The 12,593-nt window shown below is 36.2% G+C and overlaps 1 protein-coding gene across 1 annotated transcript in view; it reads left to right on the forward strand.

Moving 5' to 3' along the window:
• The window catches only part of DPYD (dihydropyrimidine dehydrogenase), a 930,948-nt gene that overhangs the window by 616,026 nt on the left and 302,329 nt on the right, over positions 1-12,593 (forward strand). Inside the window, exon 16 of the mRNA XM_061411115.1 lies at positions 1,324-1,407. Coding sequence (XP_061267099.1) covers positions 1,324-1,407 — 84 coding nt within the window. The remainder of the gene's footprint in view (positions 1-1,323; positions 1,408-12,593) is intronic.

Raw genomic sequence — 12,593 nt, forward strand, 5'->3', positions numbered from 1 at the left:
TCAGAGATCAAATTGCCAACATCTGCTGGATCATGGAAAAAGCAAGAGAGTTTCAGAAAAACATCTACTTTTGCTTTATTGGCTATGCCAAAGCCTTTGTGTGGATCATAATAAACTGGAAAATTCTGAAAGAGATGGGAATACCAGACCACCTGACCTACCTCTTGAGAAACCTCTATGCAGGTCAAGAAGCAACAGTTAGAACTGGACATGGGACAACAGACTGGTTCCAAATCGGGAAAGGAGTATATCAAGGCTGTATATTATCACCTTGCTTATTTAACTTATATGAAGAGTACATCATGAGAAATGCTGGGCTGGATGAAGCACAAAGCTGCAATCAAGATTGCCAGGAGAAATATCAATAAACTCAGATACGCAGATGACACCACTGTTATGGCAGAAAGCAAAGAACTAGAGCCTCTTGATGAAAGTAAAAGAGGAGAGTAAAAAAGTTGACTTAAAGCTCAACATTCAGAAAACTAAGATCATGGCATCCGGTCCCATCAGTTCATGGCAAAGAGATGGGGAAACAATGGAAACAGTGGCAGTCTTTATTTTGCGTGGCTCCAAAATCACTGAAGATGGTGATTCCAGCCATGAAATTAAAAGATGCTTGTTCCTTGGAAGAAAAGCTATGACCAACCTAGATAGCATATTAAAAAGCAGAGACATTACTTTGCCAACAAAGGTCTGTCTAGTCAAAGCTATGGTTTTTCCAGTAGTCATGTATGAATGTGAGAGTTGGACTATAAAGAAAGCTGAGTTCCCAAAATTGATGCTTTTGAACTGTGGTGTTGGAGAAGACTGCTGAGAGTTGCTTGGACTGCAGGGAGATCCAACCTGTAAATCCTAAAGAAAATCAGTCCTGAATATTCACTGGAAGGCCTGATGCTAAAGCTGAAGCTCCAATACTTTGGCCACTTGATGCGAAGAACCAACTCACTGGAAAAGAACCTGATGCTTGGAAGGCGAGAGGAGAAGGGGGCAACAGAGGATGAGATGGTTGGATGGCATCGCTGATGCGATGGACATGAGTTTGAGTAGGCTCTGGGAGTTGGTGATGGACAGCGAAGCCTGGCGAGCTTCAGTCTATCGGGTTGCAAAGCGTCGGACACAACTGAGCGACTGAACTGAATAATCCTTGTATAGATACCCTCATTTGAGAGAGTCAGAATACACCTCATACAATAGCCGTGGTTCAGAAAACAGAGTAGTTAAAATTTGTCAAATGTGACCTATGTTGTATTATCAGTGGTGAAAGCCTATTAGTACACAATTAAAGCTTTGTGTTTTTTTTCATTTTCCTTCCTCATCTTAAAGGCTTCTGGAGCAGACGCCCTGGAGTTAAATTTATCGTGTCCGCATGGCATGGGAGAAAGAGGAATGGGCCTGGCTTGTGGGCAGGTAAGGACCTCAACAGCTGCCGTTATGTATGTCTGTGACAGAGCAGGCCCCTGTACAGATAGTTACTCTACTTTAGGCAGGAAGATGCGAAGATCAGATGACTGGCTTGAGACTTCCAGGTCTGTATTGTTTAAATATTTAGTGCTTAAAAAGTAGAAAATTAGAGAAGCTGAAATTACAGCAACTGTTTAGTTTTTATTGAGGAAAATATCACATTATGTGCTTGACAGGAGGTAATATCATAACAAATAGTTTTTAAAAGCGCTGAGGCAGAATTAGCTGATTTCAAATGCAATGTTCTTTATTCATTCCTGATGCTGATCCACTTTCCCTGGAGCAATATATTGTACAAAATGCATTGTTCGTAGTGATTTTGTAGTAAATGGGGCACAGCACAAATTGCATTTTACATTTTTTAGCATATGATCATTATTCTCTAACTGTGTTTTGGGAGTTGCAAAAAGACTTTGATGATATTTTTATTTTTTGATACAATAAATGGAACCTTCATGCTAAAACTCTTTCAGAAACTTAATGAATAAAATGTGGAAATCTGTGTTAATATGTAGAAAATACTGCATCTTTATGTAACTAGATACAGTGTTATATGTTAAGAAACAATGTAAAAGCTTAATGCTAAAAAGGTGAGGATTTTGCAACTAATTTAGCTTTTCAGCCCAGAGGGAAATGATGTGAGTTAAATAATACAAATTGTTGTAATTTATGACAAATTTCCTAGTCCTAGAAAGTTTAATTTCCACATTTGACATGGAGCCTTATACATAGTAGGTAGTCAGTTCTTTTTTTTTTTTCTCCCCCAAGTCATAGAATTATCTGAATTAAACTCTGAGGCCAGAGATGCTTAATTTGGACAGGCAGAAATTTCTGCTTATTCAAATGAACGTAGTTTGCTATTTTCAGATTAGCATTCAGGGAGAATTTTAAAGTACCTTGTAAATATTTAATTAACATTCAGGATGGATTTGTGACTGGGAAGAAACCATTCTTTTGTAGCAGCAGGAGAAGGTGGCCTAGTCAAATGTTGTTCAAGTATACTCTCTACTCCACTCACAGCAGATTATCCAGAAGATCATTCAGTGTGGTAACAGAACAAGCCTCAGAATCACCGGTAGAGGGAAAACATCATTATGTTACATCATAATTTTTATAAGTCATGTGATTAGGCAGCAGTCTGTGTGTCATGATAGGTAACTTGGTTAAAACAAGGAACATTCTTAAAAGGATATCTGGAGCAAAGTCCAAGGGAGTTGAGTTTCTCTCTTTACACCTTTCCCAAATATCTTTTAGTTACATGGATTAAAACAGCTATGGAAAATTTGAATCTATTGACTAAGTTTTAAAAGAAAGATGTATTTTCATATGTATTTCTTCCCACAAATATGACAATTATTTTGAAAATGTCACCCAGCTTTATTTTTTACAGTGGACTTTTGCTCTGTGAACACCTCAAAACTTACCCAGCTGTTAAATGTCTTAGGTGGATCCTCCCCAGAGTTATTTAGCTGGATAAAACAGCCTTTGGCTGAATGAGGATGCAAGTGCTAACATTTTTCAGTCAGTTATCATTAAGATTTCTAAAACTCATGGAAAACGTATGTTCCAAAAACTATCATGTCTTAGACTGAAGGAAACTTAGAAGCATTTCCATTTCTTTTATTAGTTAAAATCTCTAAAACTATAACCAATTCTACTAGCCAGCTTTGGAATTTTTCTTTTGAATTATATTCTCTTGTACATTGTCTAATTGAAAAATAAAGCTAATTTAATTAGTTTGCTCCAACATAATTTAAATGATTTCTGTGCCTTGGGACACATGCATGTTCAATATTTTAGATATCGGGAAGGAAGAATATTAGCACACTGGAAAAAAAACCTGACTATACCTCTGAATTTTTAGAGTGGGCACGAAGACATCTGGGGCTTATTCATTTTCTCCTTTACTTCCTATTTCCTTTTCTCTGCCTCCTGTTCCCATTGCTTCTTCCTCCCTCCCTAAGGTTTATAGTCTTAAACACTCACAAGTTGGTGGGATGGGGAATTTGTACCCAGTGTTGGGAGACTGAGGAGCCATTCCAATTTGTCTTCCTCATCATAGTATGATCTGCATCCTGTTTGCTAAAAGCTCCCTTTGTGCCAAGTAAAGAGCTATGTGTATCGCCAGAGCCTGAGAAACATTTGCTTCATCAGTGACTCAAACTGACATTAGTCCCATGGCTAGAATATTTTTCCATTAGAAACATTCTCTTGTACTGTCACCGTTTCTGGTGTTTCTAGAAATCATAATGATTTTAGCTCCATAAGATGAGTATAAGCAGAGTATAGTAATACAGTACATTTTCCTCTCTAAACATTTTTTTTTCTTCTTTATCTCAAATATTTTCTTGCAAATCAACTAAGTGAAATACACTGCTTTTATACCTGAGTTTAATTAGCTGTATATATTTAAACATATACATGTAAATTTAAACTCTTTATATATGTTTCCATAGTGACTAAAAGTTGTGAAATATAGGAATAGAAAAGGCTATAACCTTTATGACATAGAGACATCATATATATTTATGGAATTTATAGAAATAAATAAAATCTCAAGCTGACCTGGGAATTTGAATTGTGTATCCCCTGCATGGTGAAACTTCATATAAAATCTTAAACACTTAGCAGGACACTTGCTAAGTGTTTAAAGGCAATCTCATTCTTTATTCTTTCCATCAACCGTCTTTGTCACCTTGATCAAGCCACTTACTCTCCTGAAGCATCAGTTTCCATCTCTATAATATGGCATTTGAATTAGATGGTCTCTAAATCCCCTTCCAGCTGTAATATTCTTTAAATGCTAACATTATAGGCAGCAAGCTAATATGTCATTTTTAAACTATTCATAAAGACCATTGGTAAAATAAGAACAACTAAAGAAATAAAAATTGCATATTATGTTATTCTTTTTAAAAGCATTAACATTTACCTGGCTTGCATGAAAGTCAATGTTTTATTTATTTAATTTCTTTTTTCTTTTTTACACAAATCAATTCTGCTCACTTTCTGGTATATTTTATTTATTTGATGAATATCTAACTAGCAGTTGTTTAAAAAACCTTGGTTTAATAGACATTTTGTACTTTACATAGTTAAAATAGAACCCTTGTGCTTTTAGTATGTCAGCCTGCTCTTCTATCACATTTTTTCCATTTTAGTTAGTGGTTTCACCCAATAAACTTGATGCTCAAGCAAAGGTAAAAAGACCTTCTAGTTTGGGTGGCATATAGTCCAAAGAGTCAGAGTTATATTACAACATGAATTTTTTTTCCCATCTTTTCTTCAGTTCATAGCAATCCTCTGAAGTAGGATGAGTTTCCATTCCATTTAACAAATTAAAAAAAGAAGAAACAAAAAAACCTGACCTTCCATGTTTCCCAGGTCACGAATCTGTCAGTGGCTACCAGGCCTGAGCTTTAGTTAGCATGCAAGCTTGAATATAGGGAAGGCGCAGAGAACAGTTCCCAAGAAATCAGTATTCTAATGTTAGTATAAATATTATCATTATTAACTTAAAATTAAGAGCAGGATTAAGCTCTAAAATCCCAAACAAACCTGAACATTCTATGTAAGTGTTCTGTCTCTCAGGAATGAGGGAGCTGTGATGTCTTGACAATAAAATTTAAAGTTGTCTACATGCAATCTATGCAAACTTTCTGTGACAACATATTACTTTATAAAGGTACTTGAACTATAATAAATTCTATAAAGTGAAGATGAAATGGCACCTCTTTGAAGTCTTCTTTTGTAAAATGCTAAGTGTCCATAGGACATTAAGTAAATATTCTTCTTCCGTCCTTTCAGAATTATGCTGAATATTTTTACTTCAACTTCATAGAACCTCCTAACCTAGATTCACACAGGAGCTGAAAAGGCCTTAAATAGCTTTCTATTGTTATTGTGTTTGTTTTGTTTTTTAAATTATTACCAACATTTTAAAAACAGGTGGCTGACAAAAAAAAAATCTACTTCTTTCATCTCTTGAAATAAAGAAGATATGGCCACACTTGACCTATAACTAGAGCTTCATTAGGCTCCTTTAACCCTCTATGAGGTACACATAAACAGCATCAGACATTTGACCAAGGATAAGTGCTCACTCAATATGGATTTTATCAGTATGTACCTCTCTGATTCAACCTTAAAATATTGAAACCAAGCCTTCCCAGGATTTTGCTAATTTTCTGGGTTCTTGACATTGAAGATTCTCTAGATTGCCTTCTTCAGCCAGCAGTACTTTTAATTCTTAGACCCTCCATCAGCTACCAAAAGAAAAATAGTAGGGAATAGAGTGTGGCGTATGGGATAAGTTGCCTTGTCTTCCTACCTTCCTATTTTATCTTCCACATAGCAAAAAAGAAGAGCAGGAGGCAACATGTTCCACAGGACTTTGTAATACTAGTTACATAACTCCTTAAGATGATTTTTTGTGCTTGCCATCAGAAAGCATGTATTTTTAAAGCTTTTTCTTATTTTTCATACCAGCTGTTTTCTTCTTTGCCTTGAGTCAATGATGTGGCACAGACTCTCAGAATTGAAAGGAACCTTGAAGATTTCCCAGTTCAACCTCCTTATTTAGAGGACAGGAATTTGGGACTGGGAAGTGATCTAAATAGCCTTAGTCTGAGCTAACCAACTAGCAGAGCCCAGCGCCTGTAATGCCCTTGTCATTGACCCCCGTCTAGTGTTCTGACCAGTATTTTCTACTATGTCATCTGGGTGTACTCAGATCTCCAGTCAACTGAATGAGTCAGTCAGTTGCCCTGGAAACTTCCTACTCTGTACCTTTTTAAATACTATTATTCTCTCCACCTGGAATTCATATCTTTTCAACTGAAATTATTCAAATAAAATTCACCTGTCTAATTCTATGGTGGATGACCTCTAATTCATTAATTGGGTATATATTATCAATTAAATTGTCCATGATAAAGAAAAAATAATATGTTATAAATGAACAGGTTAAAGATAGAAACTAGATACATACTCTCATTTCAATCTCACTGTCAATGAGTTTGGATTTCTTTACCTGAAAATTCTAAGAAGTTACGAAGATGTTGTTTATCTGGCCCTTGGAGGATTCTCATTGTTGAATGTTTGCAAGCCATGATTTGGCCTTCATCATAGGTGTGATTGCTAAATAGTGCACAACTAGTTCAATAACAATTCCTTTGAATGGAAAATTCCATGATAGTATATAACTGGAGGGAAAACTGCTCTAACTTTACAGACAGAGCAGAATCCTGAATAAAGATGGTGCACCGTCTCATCACTTGCTATGTCTTGCTTTCTCACAACCCCATCCATTTGTTTACATATATTCTCTACATAGAATTTGTAAACACTGGAATATTCAACTCAATCTTAACAGTTACCATCAGGAAATACATATACAGTCTTGCTTTTATGATGATTTATCTAGGCAAAACAAACAGATTTAAAATTGCTAAATCTTATATGTTCAGTGATCTTAAATGTACTGATTTATATTAATATCATCTAGAGCAAGATTTTGATATTTCCCTCATGATCTGTTCTGTGTCCAAATTTAATTTGCATAAACTCTGTATTTTTCTTTTTAAAAAAGAAAAAAAAAAGATTTGTTTCTGTTACAACATGCCAACATTTTTCATAAAACACAGATTATTGCTCTTTCCCATGCCAGAGAGCAGATGTCTGTCACCAGGAAGAGAATCCAAAACTGAGTATGAGGACCGCATTGCCCCAGATGTGCTATCCTTTCCCTTGGGAAATAAAACCTTTTCCAGCAGCTGGGCTAACAGACCTTCTATCTCATTTGCCGTACAAGGTCTAGGGAACAATGACCAAAGCTCTGCCTCCCATCTGGTTCCCACGGCATGTCTGTGGAGAGGACAGTATAAAGATACTACTTTTAAAGCCAAAACAGCTGACTAGTCATGGCACTTCCTATATACCCCAGAGAGTGAAATGAAGGCACTTGGGAATATGAGAAATCTTAACGGAGAAACAGACATAGAAGCTCCAGCAATGGTAAAAATACAGCAAACTGAAGCCACAGTGCTGTCTCTGGTATGTCTTGGGGGATCTAAGGTGAGGATCACTGCTGAGTTAAATTTCCTTTTTGATACTTGTTAGATGTGTGCACATGAGGCCTCCAGTATTTCAGGTTCTTGATTCCTCTCACCCTTTCTGACTCTAGCCTCCTCTAAGAAACATGGGTGGCAAAGTGCTGCTTTGTTCCTGAACATGATGTGTAATTTTGCTTTAATCAGCATGGATGAATGTAAGTTTAGGCTGGAAATTGTACCTGAGGTCTGTGAGCTGATTGGTTAAATATGGGCCCAACTAGGTTTGCCTCTGTGGATTGATCCCTGAGACATCATAGGTTTGGAAATCACTGCACTATAAAATAACCTCATTCCTGGAAGAAAGACAAGAAATGGCTGCATGATATAAGTTCCTGCCAAAAGCGACTAAAATCCAATATTACCCAAACACATTTTACTTAGCCTGCCTTCTTTTATTTTCCTTTTGGTGATACAATTTTGGAAGTGCTTTAAAATAGATTATCAACTTGTTTATGAGAAAAAGTATCTCTGATTAAAAAGAAATATTTGCTTTACACCATATTATGTTGCCTAACTTTTTATTTGATTTTAATTCTCAGCCATTTGCATAGACATGGGTGCTTGGATAAGTAGATAACTATAGGAGATCTGTAAGAGGCATTTCTACAACTGCCAATATTTTGCCTTAAGCTGGTTCTCTATGAGTTTTTCAATTTTAGTTATTAATGCTGGCTAATGATATAAAAATGATTGCTTTCTATTAAAAATTATAAATGTTTAGGAGAAAGCAACATCCTTAAATCTAATCTAACTAACTGAGATGTTAGTTCTAGATCAGGAAATATCATTGTTGCTATCTATAATAACAATCATGTATATGTCATTTATAAAATAATTATGTTGTACAAATAGGTGGACCACTTGGTGAATAGTTGCAGGAAGAACATTGAAATATGTGGTTTTAAACTTAACATGGTTTTTATTATACTTATCATGCTGAAATAAAGCAGCAATAACATTTCTAAGTTTTTTTATGAATCACTTTCAGATGGTCACATCACAGTAAATTTGAGAGTTTTCTATATGTCTGTTGACTTGGGCACAAAGATGAACTAAAAATATCTTTGACCTATAGAGAGGGATGTGAGAGTAAGGTGAGGGAGAGACTGTGAATTTAGTCTGTGATGTCATACAATTTGTAAAGCATATGTTGTTGAAGAGTAAATAGGTATCAGCAGTGTGAAATGGAAACAAAGTTGGGAACCGTAATTATTAAAATAGAAATATTGGCAAAGAAATGGAGAGTCTAGTCATAGGATCCAACTGCTGCTCCTAAGTCGCTTCAGTCGTGTCCGACTCTGTGAAACCCCATAGATGGCAGCCCACCAGGCTCCGCTGTCCCTGGGATTCTCCAGGCAAGAATACTGGAGTGGGTTGCCATTTCCTTCTCCAACGCATGAAAGTGAGAAGTGAAAGTGAGGTCGCTCAGTCATGTCCGACTCTTAGCGACCCCATGGACTTCAGCCTACCAGGCTCCTCCATTTGGAAGAACTAGCAAACAGGGCTTGAATTTGATGTTAAAATGGACGAAAGACCCAAGAATAAAGGATGCTGAATTTGGGGTTAAAAAGCAAGATTGGACAGAAATCTAATAAGAACTCAGGAACTAAGAGACTCAGAGGCAGCAGAGTTCAAGATAAGGTAAGAGAGAGAATAATAAATAAGGGGAATCAAGGGAAGGTATAAGAGGCACCACTTCTAAGAAGACTGTAAAATTAAGGCAACTTCTACTTCAGAGACAGTTTTTACACATTTATCACTGGGGTAGAAGTAATCTTTAAAGTACAATCAGTTTAAGTCTTCCAGCTGGGAATAGAGGAGCAACATTAGGAAGGTGGTATATCGGTTTGTCTGACTAGAGGTGGAAATATTGCCCTCTCCCCACAAAAGTAAGTCAAAGAAAATAGATTTAACAAACTCATAGCATTTACAGCCTAGGAGTACTGATTCAAAATTGAAACTTTTATGGCTTTTGTTACCATCATTTGGCAGCTACGTTCCCAGAGAACTGTTAGGCTCCCCCACCCTCAAACACATGAGGTGGTTCTTGTTGGGAATCACGGATGTTATACAAACATGAAGTCTGTTTTGTTGTCAATTACGTTGCAGAAATCTTAATGACACTCATGTTTGGAGCTAATGATGGTTTTGTTCTTTCATCAAAAAAATCAATTTATCAAGTAACAATGTGATTAATTAATATATACTCTGAAAAAAAAGTTTTGTTTAAAGGGATATCAACTTTAAGATGACTGTCAATTTTAACCACTTTTAGATGCCTTGAATATCTTTAGTTCTTTTCTTAAAATATTTGCTATTTTACTTTTTCTAGAGTTAATGGTTTGAGTGTTTATTCTTCTCTATCTGTTGTTCCTGGGTGTATACAGCTTTAAAAGTCTTGATAGATCAAGTTGCAAATCTGGTTACATTTCCTGGATGTTAACCACTCATCAAAAAAGAACATGCAGATGTTTTTGTCTTTTTTGTAAAATTTCTAGTCCTCTATCAGCTGTAATTTCTGTTACCAGTTTTCAATTGCCAAGATTTTTCTCTTCTTGAATATACCAGAAATTATATGACAACACCATAGTATGCATTCGATTCCTGTCTTTCCTATAGTTATGCTTCAGTGTATGCAGGAGCAGTGAGTTCTCTTCAGTTCTAGTGTCTGTTCTCTATTCCTCTTTCCTTGTTCACTGTTGATTCTTCTATATCCTACACCTGTCTCAAACTTTTAGAGAATAGCCTTTTTATTTAGGAGAAATAGATTTTAGACAGCCTATTTGGCACTCCCTGAATCACCAAATAGTTCTCTACTTTCATTCATTCAATAAATTTTTAGAGTATCTACCATGTCCAAGGGCTTCCTAGGTGGTGCAGTGGTAAAGAATTTGTCTGCCAATGCAGGAGGCACAAAAGACGTGGGTTCCATCCCTGGGTTGGGAATATCTCCTGAAGTAGGGAATGGCCACCTGCTCCAGTATTCTTGCCAGAAAATTCCATGGACAGAGGGTCCTGGCAGGTTACAGTCCATGGGGTTGGGGAAAGTCAGACATGACTGAGCATAGCACAATGTACCAAGAATTGTGTGAAATGCTGAGAATACAGTGATAAAAATAGACATGTTATCTGTCCTCAAGTAGCTTTCCATTTAGTAAAGTAGAGATATATTGGATAAATAACCTCACAAATAATAAGTGGTGAGTTGAATGGTGATAGTGGTGGATATGATAAGACTATATTTTCATTTTGAGAGAACAGAATAGAGGAGCATGAGAATAGACTTGAGAAGACAGGCTAAAATCTCCTACAATAAATAGTTCAAGTAAGAAATATCAGTGCTTTGTATCTTAGATTAGGAAAATGATGGTAGAGATAGAGAAATGCATATGCCAAAGATAAGGATCACACTGAGTAGCATCTGAAGATAAGTTGTATGGAGGTTCTAAGGAAGAAACAAGTGTAAAGATAGTTCTTAGCTTTCTAGCTTTTGCCAAAATTCTGGTGTTGTAAACTAAGACAGGTATATTCCCTATGTAATTGATGATACAAGGTTAAAGTTGACTTCATGATTGGATCCAGGAAAACAGATATTTTCAGCATTCTCACTCTTTATGCCTCTCTCTCCTTTGCTCCATGATGTAGTGAATGATGCATTCTTATACAGAACAGATAAACATTCTTTATTCATCTGATGACCTCGCCTCAGACAAATAAATGGTTTATAATCCCACCCCTGTATTCTTGCCTGGAGAATCCCATGGACAGAGGAGCCTGGTGGGCTACAATCCATGGGGTCACAAAGAGTCTGACATGACTGAAGCAACTTAACACTGCACGCAAGCACACACAATTCTAGCTCTCAGGAGATCTTTACCTTTCCAGTCCTGGTCCATCCACTCATATCTGTGATTCTGATATTTTCTCCATTTCTTATTATTAAACTCTTATTAAAAGTTTTCCTCCAAAGGGAGCCATGCTTATTTTAAACAATTAAAAACTTAAACATGTATAAAATGTATTAGATATTTATTCTCTCAATAGAAATGATAGACATGGTAAAGTGAAGTGTACACTTTTCCTAATGGTAAATAAGGAATTATATTTTTGAGGTGGCTATAAAGTTACCATGATATATATAGATATATAGATATATGTGTGTGTGTGTGCATGCTCAGTCATGTCTGACTTTTTGCAACACTATGGATTGTAGCCTGCCAGGTTACTCTGTCCATAGAATTTTCCAGGAAAGAATACTGGAGTAGATTACTATTTCATATTCCAGGGGATCCTCCTGACCCAGGGTTCAAGCCCACCTATCCTGCATTGGTAGGCAAATTCTTTACCACTAATATGTATGTATGTATGTATTATGTATGTGTGTATGTGTGTGTGTGTATGTATAACAAGATAATCAATTCATAAAGAGTTTTTTTAATGAACATTAGAAATTGAGTTTATTTTACTTAGTGCCAATATTATTCTAGGCAATGTGCTAGGTCTTTCTATGCATGGAATTGCATCCACTCTTCAATCAGCTTTGAGGGGGAAGATAAACATCTACATTACAGACAAAGGAACTATGGCTAGAGTGACTTACTCTACATTGAACACCCAGGTTTAATGTCATTCTGACACATTATAGGTTCAGTAAATATTTTGGACAGGTTAATAAAGATATGAATGAATGAGTGAATGAATGAGTAATTTGATGAATTAAGCCTTCATGCAAAATGGATTCTTGTGCTATTCAGATTAAGAAGGTCTGGAGCAGAGTGATTTATGAATATGACTCAGTAAAGCAGTTCTTGATTTTTTGTAACTTAGGAACTTACATTTTAGGTCATTTTACTTGCCTGTGAAACCAATCACAGTTCCTTATTCTGATTTTTTGTTGTCTTTGCACCACAGATGTTTTAGGTTTCATGTGCCTGATTTCTTCAGTTCAGTTCAGTACAGTTCACTCACTCAGTTGTGTCCGACTCTTTGCAACCCCATGAACCGCAGCACCGCAGGCCT

The sequence above is a fragment of the Bos javanicus genome, chromosome 3 (genome assembly GCF_032452875.1).
Source record: "Bos javanicus breed banteng chromosome 3, ARS-OSU_banteng_1.0, whole genome shotgun sequence".
Taxonomy (NCBI): Eukaryota; Metazoa; Chordata; class Mammalia; order Artiodactyla; family Bovidae; genus Bos; species Bos javanicus.